At 37.0% G+C, this 17,248-nt stretch overlaps 1 protein-coding gene across 1 annotated transcript; it reads right to left on the bottom strand.

The window, feature by feature from the left end:
* Nucleotides 1–3,407: 3,407 nt before the first annotated feature.
* On the bottom strand, nt 3,408–14,148 carry LOC123554380 (cell division cycle protein 20 homolog). Its single transcript, XM_053548133.1, has 11 exons — nt 13,999–14,148; nt 12,165–12,303; nt 11,455–11,644; nt 10,678–10,862; nt 9,463–9,591; nt 8,964–9,160; nt 8,122–8,216; nt 6,971–7,196; nt 6,430–6,555; nt 4,903–5,020; nt 3,408–4,430 (listed from the first exon to the last, which is right to left on the bottom strand). The coding sequence occupies exons 2-11, from the start codon at nt 12,280–12,282 to the stop codon at nt 4,243–4,245; spliced, it is 1,572 nt and encodes a 523-aa protein (XP_053404108.1). The 5' UTR covers nt 12,283–12,303; nt 13,999–14,148; the 3' UTR covers nt 3,408–4,242.
* Between the last annotated feature and the right edge of the window lie 3,100 nt (nt 14,149–17,248).

The raw sequence follows: 17,248 nt of genomic DNA, 5'->3' as shown, positions 1-17,248 counted from the left end.
CACCTTGTCACTATGTGACAGGTGAGCTAATAAAACCAGAGCAACTGACTAGTCATATAAGATCAATGAACATATAAATTCAACAAGGAATTCTATTTTAAAGTCACTGATGCTTTGATAAGTTATGGTCCCATGGGTTTTGATATTTCGATCTAACCACATTTAAAGAAGTATTAACTTGTCACTGACAAATTCAGCCAAATGCTCTTTAGCCTATTGCACACCTTAGTTGACAGTGTATATCTGTAAACAATGAGTAGATCTTTATGACACATAAGCAAAAAAAAGAAAGAAAAAAGAAAAAAACAAGAGGGTCATGATGGCCCTAAATCGCTCACCTGTTATCATTGCACCTGAGGACAGGAAGGTCCTCGGAAAAAATATCTAAGGCCAAAGGACAGGAACAACAAAAGGAAGAAATTTAACCAAAAAGAAATTTCTTTTTAAAGGTACAGATATGTCAAAATAACCTAGAAGTTGGAGGTACCATCCATGTTGTACCACAGAAAAGTGGTCTCGGTTTTTCCCTACAGCCAGTAATAAAAAAGTTACTAAAAATAAGCTATTTATAGTAACGTAAAAGGGAAGTAATTAAAAAGAAAATTATTGTAAGTGAACAAAAGAAGGATCTGCCAAATAAATCTGTTGACATTAATGAAATTTCAGATCAGTATATTTATTAGTTATGGAGATATACCCATTTTAATTTGAAATAAAGGGAGGTAATGTGACATAAAGTCAGTCCATAGTTATCTACCCTGATTGGCTCAGTCCAACTAATGACAATAATGAAATTTCAAATAAGTCCTAGAAGTACTTACTGATATAAATTCATTTTGATTACAATCAGGGGAGGTAATCAGATATAAAATAACTCTGGAACCTACGCTTGGATCTGATTTGTCATGGAATCCAAGATTTATTGTTGTTGAAGATATTTTGGAAGTTTGTATCAAATCAAACCATAAATGAAGTCTCTATATGGCTGCAAAAGCCAAAATAACCAATTTTGGACCTTTAAGGGGCCATAACTCTGGAACCCATGATGGAATCTGGCCAGTTCAAAGAAGAAACCAAGATCTTGTGGTGATACAAGTTGTGTGCACGTTTGGTTAAAATCAAATCATAAATGAAGCTGCTATTGTGCAGACAAGGTCAAAGTAGCTAATATGGCCCTTTCAGGGGCCATTACTCTGAAACCCATTACGGGATCTGGCCGGTTCAATAAAGGAACCAAGATCTTATGGTGATACAAGTTGCGTGCAAGTTTGGTTAAAATAAAGTCATAAATGAAGCTGCTATTTTGCAGACAAGGTCAAAATAGCTAATTCTGGCCCTTTCAGGGGCCATAACTCTGGAACCCATATTGGAATCTGGCCAGTTCACGAAAGGAACCAAGATCTTATGGTGATACAAGTTGTGAGCCAGTTTGGTAAAAATCAAATCCTAAATAAAGCTGCTATTGTGCAGACAAGGTCAAAATAGTTAATTTTGGCCCTTTCAGGGGCCATAACTCTGGAACCTATATTGGGATCTGGCCAGTTCAAGAAAGGAACCGAGATTTTATGGTGATACAAGTTGTGTGCAAGTTTGGTTAAATTAAAATCATAAATGAAACAACTATCGTGCAGACAAGAAATTGTTGACGGACGGACGGACGCACGGACGGACTGACGACGGACGAAGGGTGATCACAAAAGCTCACCTTGTCACTATGTGACAGGTGAGCTAAAAATAGCATGGTAAAACTCAGTTTGTTTTGTTACACAGTGTTTGAATTGATCAGCAATGATAAGTACTTTGTTTACGTGGTCAGCCACTTTTGTTTTACTACTTAAGGAATTGAGTAGCAGAAAAATGATTCATCTTAATTACTTTATTTATTTCAGTACTAGTCATTTCTTACAAAAATATGCAGTAGCGACAGATTATGTATCTGTTGTTTATGATTTTCTGTGTTTATATTGAATGTATTGATTTTCATGTTAAAATGTTGTGATTGTCATGTTAAAATGTTAAAATGTTGTGATTGTCATGTTAAAATGTTGTAAACATGTTATTGCGACGCAGAGAAGGGTATAAATACTCAGCGAAAAAATCTCGAGATCGAGTTCTATTCAGTTGAAGGGTTAGAGTATAGAAATTTTCGGGTTTGAAATATAAATTACTGCAGAGTTTGGCGTGGAACAAAATCATTTAAAAGCTGATGTATTTATACCTGGATCAAGTTTTAGTATAGTTCATGTTGTAAATAAACATTTGTGTGTTAGCAAAAACCTTCGACTTCTTAATCTATGCGACCGGCAAAGAAGCGTGTGGTGTTACAGCCTATCGAAAGGTAAAAGTAAATTTTATGTGCCGTCGCTTTGTGAAACAACGAACATAAGCTCTGTACAGCTTTTGGGCGAGCCTAATTCAAGAACAGATAAAACCGATTATACATTGACCCCAGCAATTTGCTGGTATCCATTTACAGCTGGGTCGACTGAGGCAATCGTGATTAAGGACCTTGCCCAAGGACACACCACAATGGGAGTAGCCAGGAATCGAACCAGGGGCCTTCACCTCTGTAGGAAAGCGTATTAGCCCCCCCCCCCCCCCCACCCGTTCGCCTGCTGCCAAAAAGTGCCGTCAATCAGTCAATACACCGTTGATTCGGTGATTCTGTCCGGCTTGTCTAAACTGGACCTAAAAACCAGGAATTATCGCAGATATACTTTGTTAACTCTGCATGATAAATAATTATTTTGTTCCTATTCTTTGATAGTCTATTAATTAACAATTAATTAATAAAAGTTACAAGGTTTCAGAATAAAATGTTCTTCGCATTTTTCTTTTTTCCGGAAGTTTCTTAAATATCTTGCTTGACGGTTTGCATTTTTGATAATCCCACATCATTTTAGAAACTTAATTAAGGCATTAAAGTTGGTAAAATACGAGCAACTGAATTATGATAACGATGTCCCGTTAAGGCCATTGCCGCATAAAATGAGCTTGTAACAGCAAAAGCTAAAAACCACGATGGTGAAAAGGCGAAAGGACCATGGCAAAAAGTCGAAATTACGATGTCGAGAAGTCAACCAACGAAACCAAGATTTTGAAAAGACGAAAATACAATCATGAAAGAACGAAATAAATTCGTTTTTTTTACCGCCGTAGTTTCGTTATTTCGACTTTTCAACTTCACGGTATCGTTCTTTCGAGCACACAATATGCGGCGATGACCCAAACGGAACACCGTATAAAATACACCTAAAAAATTAGTTTATCATTAAGAAACCAGTAGGGAGGGACCACTTTTACTATTTTTTTTTATAAAGTCAGCATATCTTTTACCTATAAACGATCGTATAGTTAATTTGACTGCAAATGCCGCATGATTTGTCACTTAAGTAAGAGCAAACTAGTCAATTTAGAATGATTTAATTCAGTTTTACATCTGATAAATTATATACAATGATTTGCATTGATTTTCACATATACATGTATGATTGAAGTATATATTTTCTCTGCACAGATTTTCACTATTGAACATGTTTATCTAAATAAGGGACTAAGGTATGATTGTCCCTAAAATTAGTTTATCATGCATATCTGCACTTTATGGACCTTGTGTGCTACGTGTGTGAAGATGTGGAACACTTATTTTACGGTTGAACGCAATGCATTCAGTAATAACAGAGATACAGTGAATATGCATCTAAATCTGAACATGAAATTGTTTGACAGGATCATAATCCATGGAATATTCCAGCCAGAGTTATGTACCTTGTATCATATGTTGTGGGGAAATAATTCTGAACTAAAATCTTAGTTTCAATTCAACCAGTTAAGAAAAAACAGTGATAAGGTGAAAGAGTATTACAACTTTAACGCGAAATTCTAAGAAAAAAGTACATAGTTCATGAAATGTTGATACAACAAATATAGAACTTGTCTAATATCAGTTAAGTGGTAATTTAAATTTGAATCCAGGCCTTAGAGTTATAACAGAGATATTAGTGAAAGTGCATCAAAATATTAACCTGAACATTTAAGTAATATAGGGGTTCATATTCTATGAAAGGACAGTGTTTTCTTTTTGACTAGACAAGTTTTGTAGCGAATCAACCTCTCCCGAGCAAAACCTCTTAGCAACAACACATTGGTTAACCCAGCGATCATGCTCATCAGAGGTTCGTCTCAATATGCATGTAGTAAATCACTTAATAGTTTGCATCAACTTCAAAAATGTGTCTCTTTTTATCTGATATGTGAAGCCTTGAGTAAGACATGTTCCGTCTTTTGTTTGCCCGGTTTAGTTGTGACAGTCTTCTTTGTTTTGTCTGCAGCAAAACAGTTCCAGATACGGATCGTTTCATCAGCCGCAGCGCTTGCCACCATTGTGTTGTCAGGAGACATGGCAAGGTTCAGGACTCGAGCCTTGTGACCTGTTTTAAAATAAGACAAAATTAAAGGCAATTATCGACTGAATGTTGATTTATTCCTATCATGATTATAATAAGGACGCAGTTTCTAAAGCCAACTTTTGTCTAGCTCTAATACATTTACTAGTGACACTAACTTGTCGCTAACAAGTTATTTTTGATAGAAAACACATGCCAACCGTTTGACACACATAATTTTACTAGTCTGACCTGCAATATCAGTCGCCTGTATATAATGTGACAACACTCAGAACGGTCTTCTTTCTATACAATCGGCGGAAGTTCCTATAAAATAACCTTTGGTATTTCTCCTTCTCAGCTCCTGTTCTAGTGTCAACAATTATCATGCAGTCTAGTCTAAGTCTAGCAGTCTACGACCACCAACTACGTTTTATATACTTTGAGTTAACCCCACTGTTATCAGGCTGTACTACAGATACTGCCAAACAAACATTTCATATTACGTATACTTTACCTTCAAGATCAGTAAGTTTTGTGAGATCAGGATATTTCCAGATGGACAGCTGATTCTGAGAGAATCCGTGACCAGATATCAGTTCTTTATACTCTTTGGACCACAAGATTGCACATACCTGCAAATACCTTGTTACTTTACAAGTAAGTCTGACTAAATAATTATTAAGAAATCAACTTAATGAAATTAATTCTGAAGAAACCTTTCTTTCAGTCTCTTGTTTTGGTTTGTAGAACTGCAGAATCAATTCATGAAAATCATATGAACCGCGCCATGGGAAAACCAACATAGTGGCTTTGCGACCAGCATGGATCCAGACCAGCCTGCGCATCCACGCAGTCTGGTCAGGATCCATGCTGTTCGCTAACAGTTTCTCTAATTGCAATAGGTATTGACAGCGAACAGCATGGATCCTGACCAGACTGCGCGGATGCGCAGGCTGGTCTGGATCCATGCTGGTCGCAAAGCCACTATGTTGGTTTTCCCATGGCGCGGCTCATATCGCTTTTTACTCGTGTCCGAAATAGGCGTTTTTCAAAAATGTTTTACTGAAGCGCTGTTATGTAACAAGACAAGTAAACTTTCAGACATCCCGACACGGTGGTGTCACCGACACTATTCCAGTATATATCATACATATTGTTCAAACGTTTCCAATCACGCGATCACCAAACATTTTGTAACTGACCAACTTGCACAATTTATTAACCAGTTTAGGCAAAGATGGGTATCAATCTGACTAAAGTACTTGATCTTCCAGACGAAGATTTGAGAATGACCCATTCACATTCGTCTTCTGTATATTTTGAATTTATTATTTTGATTTACTATTCCAATGTAGCTATTTTTATTTTCGCAAATCTACATGTATTTTTATTTGAACCAATCAGACGACTTGTTTCAACAAGCATTTTGCTGAACCATCAAAATAGCGTCGAATGTCAAACTTTCAAAGAGTAAGAAAAATGTTCAGTTAGTTCGAGGCTCGAACCCAGAACCCTTCAATTACAGGGCAAGAGCTCTACCAACTGAGCTAACCGGCTGTCTGACACTTTACGTGACCAAGTCCGTACAATGACATATGATTTCTTTCAAAACACGAGGGCGTAGTCCTGATGTGGTCGTCATAAGAATTGTAAATATGAAAAACCCAGTAAATTTGAATTTTTTAAGCTTACAAAATCTTGTAAGTAAAGGCTCTGATTGGCTAGCGGAATGGTCGTCAGAACGAGGCTATCAATAGCACGTCTTCAGATCCTACGACGGTAGCGTAATAGGAGATGTACTTTAGTCAGACTGTGATGGGCACTATACTTTCCACAAGGAAATTGGGTGGCTTTTTACGACCACATGTGCAGGGTTCACAAACACACAGATCTGAGGAACAAGTGATTCAAAGTTCTGCGATATTAAGAACTCAGCCAAAGAGTGTTCGTTATTACTTGATTTATTAATCTAGTTAAAGTAAAATATTAAACGTTATTATATTGAATGTTAATTTTGCTGCAGGATAACTCTAATAAATACCTGTGACTTTGCATCAACAGCCGACAGATTGCTTCCAGTGTTAACATTCCATATTCTGATATGTCTGTCTGCAGTACCTCCACCGCTGGCAAGAATGTTTGGTTGCCATGGACACCAAGACAGGGCCTGAAATATACAATGAAAGCTTAATTGTTACTTTTTTTGAACGTCAAAACTTTTAACATCGGTTAACTTCTGATGGAGTAAAAAAGTTAGCCAAGGTTTTAATTTGGATGCTCCGATGTTTTGCAATGTTGTACGGAAATCAATGATGTTAATGATAGATGTAATACCTGGAATTTAAATTGTAGCTGTGCATATTATGAAACACGTGGACGACACATGCCTGACAAAGCACTATCACAACATTAATATTTTGGCCCTAAAGGTATTATGCTTACAGTTTTGCAAGACTAATATGAAAAATCTGGACTTTCGAACAAGTTTTCGTCTTGACAGCAAGTATTAAAATCACAAAACGGAGAGAAAAGAGCTCAAATGGTCTGAGTGATTGACTAATAGCCAGATTGAATGAACTCACTTTCACAGCAGCCTGGTGGTGTGTCAGACTAAGCAGTGGGGTTACATCGTTTCCCAGGTGATTGTTCCAGATGTTGAGGATGTTATCGTTACCTCCGCTGGCAAGGTACTTCCCGTCAGGGGACCAGCTCAATCCGCATACGTCCTGGGTATGGCTGTTTAGCACGCCGACACAGTGATCAGCGACCCTCACATCACTGTGATGTATGACACCTGAGCGAGAACCGCTGTGTGATAAAATAACGCAATCATGATATCAATAATAACTTTATTCAACAAAATTACGACAGAATTATAGCAAGAAATTGATGATGGATTCCGTGAAAAGAATAAACTTTTTGTGACTATTGGACAAACATAAAGGTCGGCAATTTGGATGGGCAAAATAAATAACTTGCATGTTTTCCATAGTACATTTTGTATATTGTCATTTTTCTATAACAACTTCCCTGAATAATATTTTCATGGGATACACTATTTTGTCACATTTTAACTTTTTGTACCATAGCAATTACGTTTAATAATGTAGAGAAGACAAGGGTCACGAAGACCCCGAGCCGCCCATCTGACATTGACTGACCTTCATGAAGATCCATTTCGATAGAGCTCTGGGCATGTATGTTTCACACCAAGTTTGATGTACATGTACATGTTTATGAGTATAAATTACTTTTGAAGTAAATCTATAATTTGACCTAATGATCTTTTTCTGACCCTTGATGAATAAACTTCAATCTTGAAGACAAAACATTCTGGTTTAGTTTCATTAAAATTGCTGAAAAATGTAGCAGCTAGTATGTTTACCTTAAGTAATAAGTCAATATCTGATTATTTCTATTGTTTCTAAAGAAATATTGTTTCTTGTGAACCTTTTGCTGCAGATTTTGTGCAAATTTCATGAAAATCGCGTACGAGATGCGGCCTCTAATGTGCTATCAGTTGCAGATAAGGTGCCATGACGCTTGATTTAAAGGATGAATAATTGGTTCACACGCCCTATCATACACTATTAATCTGGAGTATCAGCTTAAAAGCTAAACAAATGATGCTCAAAATTTCGTTTCTTTAATGTATGTTTTATTTCTTAAGATTACTATATAATAATAATATGTTACTGAAATATAAATAATATTTTTTTCTATTAAAACATACCTTGACAGAATGTGCGAGTTCCAGGAAAGGGAGCCAACTCTAGCAGCATGGCCAGTCATTGATCGGATTCGCTTCTGTACAGATACATCCCACAACTACAAAAAAACCTTTAAGTTATATTTTGGTAAACACACACAATTTTACTAAGACACATATATGTTCACAAAGGTGGCATGTTGAAAGTCAATTTTAGTCTAAAGTACACTTTTACCTTGACGTTTCATTCTTTTCATCTTCTTGCATATGATGGCTGTAGGGCAGACTCCCAACGTTCTCAAATTATTGACTGGGCAAAGTTTAAAATTCCGGTCACTTTAACATTGACCTTTAACCTTCTGACCCTACTAAAATTTGACCTCTATTGGTGAAAGAGTTATGCTGTTATTAATCAGAAACTGTCTTAAGTATTGCTGCAACTGTAAAATTGACCTTTGACTAAGTGACCCGAAGAATGGTAAGGATCATCTACTTATCACAGGCAAACATCACACATTTTAGTTTTTAACTGCAATAAATTATCTATCTTGCGGTCATTGTGACATTGACCTCTGACCTACTGATCCCCAAAACAACTGGGGTAATCTACAGACCACAGACAATCACTCTTTAAAAACTGACCATTATAGAACAAAGCGTTCTGCAGTTAAAAAAGTTGAAACGGTTTCAGTCTCAAGGTCAATGTAGCCTTGACCTTTGATTTAGGGACACTCGAACTGATAAGCATCAGCTACTGCCACATACAATCATCCTGTGAAGTTTGATGAGCATAGTATCAAGCGATCTCTGTATATCCCTGTTATAAATGTTTAATCCATTTAAAAGAATATTATAATTAGAATAACCTCAACATGACCCTGACTGGTTCCAACACCAAGGATGGATCCCTGCTCAATCCATTTTACAGCAGAAACATATTGGCCCTGTTCCTCCATTGTCATTAGCTGTACAATACTACCAGAACTTGCATCCCAGATAAACACGGAGCTTCCAAGCGCCACTGACACGTGGTTGTTTGATGACCAATCCAGTAAGTTCAAGTCTGAAGTACGATAAAAACAAGCAAAGTCTCAATAAAATTAACAAGTGCACATTCATCCCTGATAAAAATTAAGCTACAAAGAGCCACCAACAAAACCTTTATTTGAGGACCAGTCAAGTATGTTTAAGTCTGAACATATTAAACATTTAGAATGTTAACACAATAAAATATGGTATTATTTTGATATTTCAAGTGAAACTGGTCTTTAAATATGTAAATTAATTAAGAGTACACTTTGATATTTCTAACAATATCATACATTCGATTTAAAACAGACATATCTCGTACTGTACATGACTTACAGTAGTCATCTAGAAGTTCCGGGGCATCAAGGATCCTCTCCGGTACCTGGGGTATGACCCTGTTTGACCCCTGTCCTGAGCCTCCATATGCCTTCTTACTGTAGATAACCTGTAGGTTGTTGGTGTGTCCTACAATGAGAAAGATAAGATAGAGGTTTAGCCATAAAAATGCTTTCTAGTGTATGATACAGTTCAGCGGACACACTGATCCAGTGGCAACACTGCCTGACTACAAAACCAGGGATCGCGAGAACCATCCTCGGTTTCCCAATCTAGAATATTTATCAATCTTAACAAACAACTTAATAAGAGCCATGTATATGGATACTTTACACCTGACATGCTAAAGAACCAGGGAAGCTTCCGAAAATAGAACGTCTTCTATGTCTCGTACTATCCTCTTACTAAAGTTTGTAATGTTTAATCTTCTGGAGGGTTACCGGTAGCGACTATCTTAAGTTAACACACATCTAAACATCCACTTTAGTCCCGTATAAAACAATAATAACTGGTAGCAATGTTTGGTTTAGGCTTAACATTATTTGTTAACAGTATTTCACTTATGTAATGGTAACAAGTAAACTTTGCCAACATTTCTGGATTCTGCACTACTAGTATACAACATGCTACAAGCATCTCTACAAGAATAGGAGATGGGGGGAAAATAACTTCCAAGAAATACTCGAGGCATATTGCCAACCAACAAATGAGCCGTGCCATGAGAAAACCAATATAGTGGGTTGGCGACCAGCATGGATCCAGACCAGCCTGCGCATCCGCGCAGTCTGGTCAGGATCCTTGCTGTTCGCTAACAGTTTCTCTAATTGCTATAGGCTCTGAAAGCGAACAGCATGTATCCTGACCAGACTGCGCGGATGCGCAGGCTGGTCTGGATCCATGCTGGTCGCCAACCCACTATGTTGGTTTTCTCATGGCACGGCTAAAATCATTGTAGAAAATGTACTGATACATCGGAGACCCGAGAATTGTCCAAATTCATAGTCTTGTGATCTGTGTGTGGCCAGGTGGTCTAGATGTCTATGGTGACACACTTCAGGTCCAGGATTTGAATTTTGCTACAGACACTGAAAATTTCTGAAGTGTCTCGCTGTCAGCCTAGAGGCAAACGAAGTTGAACACTCCTTCTTTCAGTTATTAGACTCATTTTTTCTGCATGATCTCAAAAATAACGAGCTACACACAAGTTGTCCTTACCTTCAGCAGGTTTTGGTTTATTTTCTTGGTAAGACAAGATTTTAACGTTATCTGGTACATTCATAGCTTCGCCTAACTGTTTCCGGTACTCAACTTTAGACGGAGAGACATTCTCCTCATCTTCACCACTTTGAATAGCAAAACCAGCGAGATCCATGTCTGATGTTGCTCTGTTGGGAATAAACCTGAAAATACATGAACCTTTTAGATACTATATTCATACATATATTTTTGTTTGGTTTAACGTCACACCCACACAATTATTGGTCATATGGTAACTTTCTAGCTTTTAATGGTGGAGGAACCCAGGTGCCCCTCTGAGCATCATTTCAGGAATGCGTAAGCACCTGGGTAGAACCACTTGCCTGCCACATGCCAGCTGGATAGCACCCTTGCATTACAGAATTATACACCCAAAAAATGGTTCGAACCCAGAGTGGTGAGGGGCAAATGTTTCGAAATCAGCAAATGTTAAAGATGACCAATTCGGAAGGTGAGACGCTTAATTATGTGATCAAGGTAAAACAACTGTTTTGTGAAACAGCCATCAATGGCAATATTTTTTCCTACATTACCCATCAAAAATAGCTTATTGTTTCGTAGAATCAGTCCCTTATAGCACATTTTTTTTAAATAATCTAATTCAAAGCCTCCGATTGAGCGTTTAATGAATGATTGACGGGTATTAGATCTGGCAACATTAAGCAAAATATGAACTTATTTACCAAAGAAAGACAGACATACAGACCGACGGACAGACAAAGTGGCAAAATTTACCTATCTTGCTGTCCTCCTTTATTTGGCGTCTTAGATGGTGTTTTCCAACGGCCTTTGTTCTGTGGTACTCCTAGTCCTTTATCAGATTTCCCAGGAGTTTTGGCAGTTCCAGGAGTTTTTACTGTTTTTGCAGAATCTGGTACATTTGGAGTAAGCCCTGGAGTTCTGTTAGAAAGTCTGGGAGAAAGCCCTATAAAATTAAGGAATAAACTCAGTTTAAAGTCACGCCAACACAATTATAGGACATACGGCGATTTTCCAGCTTCTAATGGTGGAGATATCATTAATCTGAATAAATGATATCAAAATTAACTCTGATTTAAGGATATCATATGGTCTTAGAAATATCTGTAAGGCATATTGACATATGATATTTAAATGTAGGCTATTTAATAAATGTGATTGTCTTTGATTTTTTTCGATTTTAAAGAAATGACTTAAAAGTCACAACTGACTGTTATACATGCATACCATAAGTAAAACAATTGAATTTGATCTGCGATTTTGAGAACAAATGTATTTTCAGCAGTTTTCATACAGTTGGTCTGTAAGTATAAAATATGTAGACTGAAAAATCTATATAACAATTTTACGGAGTAGATCTACTGTGAAATCGGTTAATTTCGTCGGCATAAATTATCTAGGTTTATGTGTTAAAGCAATTTCCTAGATCAGCTGACTGAACTTGTGGACAGCCTGTGTCCACCTACCTCCAGGTTCGAGTCCACTTGAAGCCTTCCTGCGCCATCTCATGGGCGGTCCACTTTGTAGAGGAGCATCAAGTTTGGTCAGGTCTGATACAAGATTGTCGAATGTGAAATGTGACATTTTTTTCTGATGATTGTATATCTGAAATATCATGTTACAGTTATGCATAAACAAGAGCACCGCCTTGCGGGTGCTGACGCTCATCTGATTTTTTTTGTGTAATAGAAATATTGTCCTACCCATGATTTTCTAAGTCTAAAAAGGGCCATCATTCTTGCAAAAAGCAGGATAGAGTTATGTTTCTTGATGTACAGTGTCCACTTATGATGGTGAAAAACTGTTGCAAGTTTTAAAGCAATAGCTTTGATAGTTTATGAGAAAAGTTGACTTAAACATAATACTCAACCAAGAAAATGATTTTCTAAGTCCAAAAGGGGCAATAATTATTGCAAAAAGCAGGATGGAGTTATGTTGCTTGCTGTACAGGGTCAGCTTATGATGGTGAACAAGTGTTGCAAGTTTTAAAGCAATAGCTTTGATAGTTTAAGAGAAAAAGTTGACCTAAACATAAAACTTAACCAAGAAATCTGATATTTTCTAAGTCCAAAAGGGGCCATAAATCTTGCAAAAAGCAGGACAGAGTTATGTTTCTTGCTATACAGGGTCAACTTATGATGGTGAACAAGAGTTGCAAGTTTTAAAGCAATAGCTTTGATAGTTTAGGATAAAAGCTGACCTAAACATAAAACTTAACCAAGAAAACTGATTTTCTAAGTCCAAAAGGGGCAATAAATCTTGCAAAAAGCAAGATGGAGTTATGTTTCTTGATGTACAGGGTCTGCTTATGATGGTGAACAAGTATTCCAAGTTTCAAAGCAATAGCTTTGATAGTTTAGGAGAAAAGTTGACCTAAACATAAAACTTAACCAAGAAATCTGATATTTTCTAAGTACAAAAGGGGCCATAAATCTTGCAAAAAGCAAGATGGAGTTATGTTTCTTGCTATACAGGGTCAGCTTATGATGGTGAACAAGTATTCCAAGTTTCAAAGCAATAGCTTTGATAGTTTAGGAGAAAAGCTGACCTAAACATAAAACTTAACCAGGCAACGCCGACGCCGACGCCGACGCCGACAACCGCTCAAGTGATGACAATAACTCATCATTTTTTTTCAAAAAATCAGATGAGCTAAAAATGTAACAGATTACATGGAACACTACAGGACTACATTATCAAGCGCAAATGTACACGAGCACAACATTATTCAGTCTTACACGTACATTGGTAATGCACAAAGCTCATTCTGCATATAATATTTTATACCCTTACTGAATATCTTGCCGATCAACATTCAAAAATATGTATTTTCTAGGCAAATAATATTAACTATTGACCAGAAGCCATTCAATGACTGATACACATGTTTCATATCTTTAATATACATGTATTAATAAAAACATACATATTTATCATCAATTAAAAATGTCTTAAAAATAATAAAATCACCATGTTTTGTACAGTTATATCCTGCAATGCGTCCAGGGGAAACATTTCTCATTACAATTGTATATAGATGCTGTTTTTTTATACAAAGATAAAATGCATTTTGAAAAGAATCTAGAAAATATATCTTAGTAATAATTAATATATCAAAATATCTTAAGAATTAATATAAAACAATGTAGAACGAGCATTGTGCCCTACCTGTTCAAGTTCGAGCAAACTTTGAAACGCCCTCAAAAAAAAAGAAAATCTTGCAGTTGAGCTACATCAGTAAATTTGAATATCTAAGAAAAGAACAAAAAAGAATCAAACGAAAGAAGAAAATATACTCACTTTATTTTTATAATTTCCAAGTCTTTTTTTTCAGTTTTCTAAATGCTGTTGTTCAGTTTTATATCTATGTATGTCCAAGTTGAAATGCTCTTACTGTGACTATTATTAACTGGGTATTTATTCTGCTTGACTGATTCTCATTATAAGCAATCAAATTCATAATGACTGGTCCCCTAAAAAGGCCCCAGGGAGACATCCCTATCATGGCAATTATACAGTTAACATGGATCTCCCCTCATTGTTATATGTTAACAAAACGCGATAACTGTGGCCTTTATTTACTAATACCGGATCAACCCATAACAATGAAATAGGGAATCAGGTGGAAACATTACATGACAAATATCTTATATCGCAAAACCGATGTAAATAGCGGCGTAGTCTAGTGGTTAACACGTATGATTTGTAAGCTTACGGTGCTGGTTCGAATACAGGACGAGCTACTTTTTCTTTTTTTTAACATGTTTTTACCTGGAGAAGAATGCAGGTAAAGCTATTTGTATCATGATTTTCTTGTGCACTTATACTAAGTACATATTAATATTTTTTCAGGGGATCTCATATTAGAATCGATATTAAATCTATTAACATTGCAAAATGAATAGAGAAAACTCTTGCAAGAATGAAAGCAAAAATAAATACAAAAGATGATATAAAAAGACCTGCAAAAATAGAATTAGTAAAATCTTTTTTAAAAAGAAGGGCTCGAAGCTACATCATACAAACATAAAAAGAATAGAGATCCAACACACTATCCACTTGACTACAAATCTGTTATGGAACGACGCATCGTGTCTAAAGTAGTATTACTACAATATACAAATGAACACCACTTATCGGAAAATACAACTGCTTTACCTGTTTTTGGATTTTACCAAGTACCGTTAAAATAAAATTATCGCGATCCATTAATACCAGTTGAACACTAATAACAATGTGAAATCCTGACAGTCAGTAACTTGTTGTTGATTTTTTGTTTGTTATAACTGTAAACTGCTTTTTATGGGATAAAAATGAAAAAGGCACAGATCAGGACATAGGTCAAATTTGAATTCCTCAAATTGCAGACATTAGTTCAGCCATTTGGTGTGCACCAGGTTGACGAGAAATCTTCTGCAAGCCTGCCGATTTTTAACGATTCGTGCCCAGGCAATAGCCCGAAAGCCTGAAATTTAAGAATGAATGGATACACCCCCACCCCAGCTTTTAAAGCACCCGTACCCATTAGTCTGAAACCTGAAATTAAAGGATGAATGGAGACATCCCTAATCCATTGAATTTCGGACTAGTAGGTTTTTTGAATAGCGGGCTTAGGACTGACGGCCCTTCTCGGTCTTAGGCCCGACAGCCCTTCAGGCTACTTGCAGGTTCTGATTTTATTTTACTGGGTTTTAGGGTTTAGATCACTTTTTCACTTTCATAGTGGAAGAAAACCCCAGGTATTCCTCCGGGCATTATCTCATAATGAGCGGGCACCTGGGTAGAACCACCGACCTTTAAGCTAGCTGCATCGCTTCCTAACATGAAGAATTCTACACCCCGGCAAAGCAAGGTTTCAAACCCACATCGGTAATGGGGCAAGAGATTCGATGTCAGCGACCTTAACCACTCAGAAACGCTGGTCATTGGCAGACCTGAATGTATCGCCTCGGTAGTCTAATGGTAGGACACCAACGTAGAGTGCGGGAGGTCGTGGGTTCGGTCCTTGGAATCGACATATCAAAGACGTGAAAATGGTAAAATTAGCTGCATGCTTAAAGAAGACAACATCGTTTATGACAAAAAAATGTTGAACCCGAGCAATCACAGTATGTAGACCAGTAGATATGGCAAAAGATTTCCTAATAGATGTGGCTTTTGCACTCTTCCCTTTCTCCTATAGGCGTAAAAAAAAATGTTTCCGGTATCCCGACCTACCCTAAATTTTTGGCCCGACCCTAAATGTTTCTATGGCCTTGGAGAATTTCTTTTTCAACTTTTTAACAAGAAGTTGCAAAACTTCGCTTTTTATGCTTTAAACATGGTCAGTGATGTTAGAAATCAACTTACTGATGCTCTAAAGGCATAACCCTCTTCTTTGTATTCATTTTTGACATAAAATGATTTACGAAAAGTCTAATTAAAAAAACTCCAAAAAAAAAAAAAAAAAAAAAAAATCCGACCTACCTACCCAAATGTTTTTGAGCATGTTACCGGAAACAAAGATTTTTTAGGCCTTAGTAATATTAAACCCCTTTTAGTCTGTTGACATAGATAGCAGTTATCTTTTATAGGCCATCTATTAGCTATTTATAGGTGTAGGGATTCGGGAGGATAGATCCTAGATGCACATCAGGCAAGGTGAGACAACTGGAGAGAACCACCAACCTTTGGACAGCTTTATAAATTCGCATGAAAGAATTCTACACTCCAGTGAGGTTTCTAACAAACAGCTGAGAGGGGCAAATGATTAAAAAGCTGTTTACCTAAACCACTCATTAAATAGTAACACTGTCTGACTACGAAACTAGAGGTCGTGAGCACTCACTCATCCAACTAAAATTACCAACAATGGGATAGGAGGCCCGTGTATAGGTGCTTTACATCCGACAAGCTAAAGAATGAGAGAAACCTCAGGAATTGAAGCATCTTGTGTATACAGCTCCATCCTCTTACTAAAGTACTGTCTTCCGGAGTCGTCAATATGTGCTGCCGGTGGCTACTATAAATAAGTTCTCACAAACAGTCGCATGCATGCATGACGATAGGTAAAAAGTGTTCTTTAGCTATTTAGCAGTAACTGTTAAAAGTCCCGATGACACGTAGCCTCGACTTCAAACCTACTGACGTCGAACACAAATGGGTTCATTAATTGACCACAGTCATCCATCCTATGAAGTTTGAGCATTTAGAGACAAAGCATTCTCTAGTTACTGGTTGGAAAGTAAATGGTCTACTGAAGGATAATGAGACTGGTTCAAAATACAGTGGTCTAGTGGTTGAGGTGTCAGCCACTCTACCTGGTGGCCATGTGTTTGAACACCACTGTAGTCACGACAACAACTCATAATTATGACGCCAGAACTGTTTTTTTTTTCTCCAGGAAATGGACTCGAAGCCGATTCAAATAACCTTGAAACATCAAAATTGAGCTAAGACAGATTCGTATGAAACAGATGTTATACCAGGATTAACTGTAGACCTTTGTTATGCGCGAATGCATGCATCTTGCACGTTTCTTTTAAGTATAACACAGGTGTTTTGCATTAAA

The sequence above is a fragment of the Mercenaria mercenaria genome, chromosome 7 (genome assembly GCF_021730395.1).
Source record: "Mercenaria mercenaria strain notata chromosome 7, MADL_Memer_1, whole genome shotgun sequence".
NCBI lineage: Eukaryota > Metazoa > Mollusca > Bivalvia > Venerida > Veneridae > Mercenaria > Mercenaria mercenaria.
This window is presented reverse-complemented; position numbering and strand designations above follow the sequence as displayed.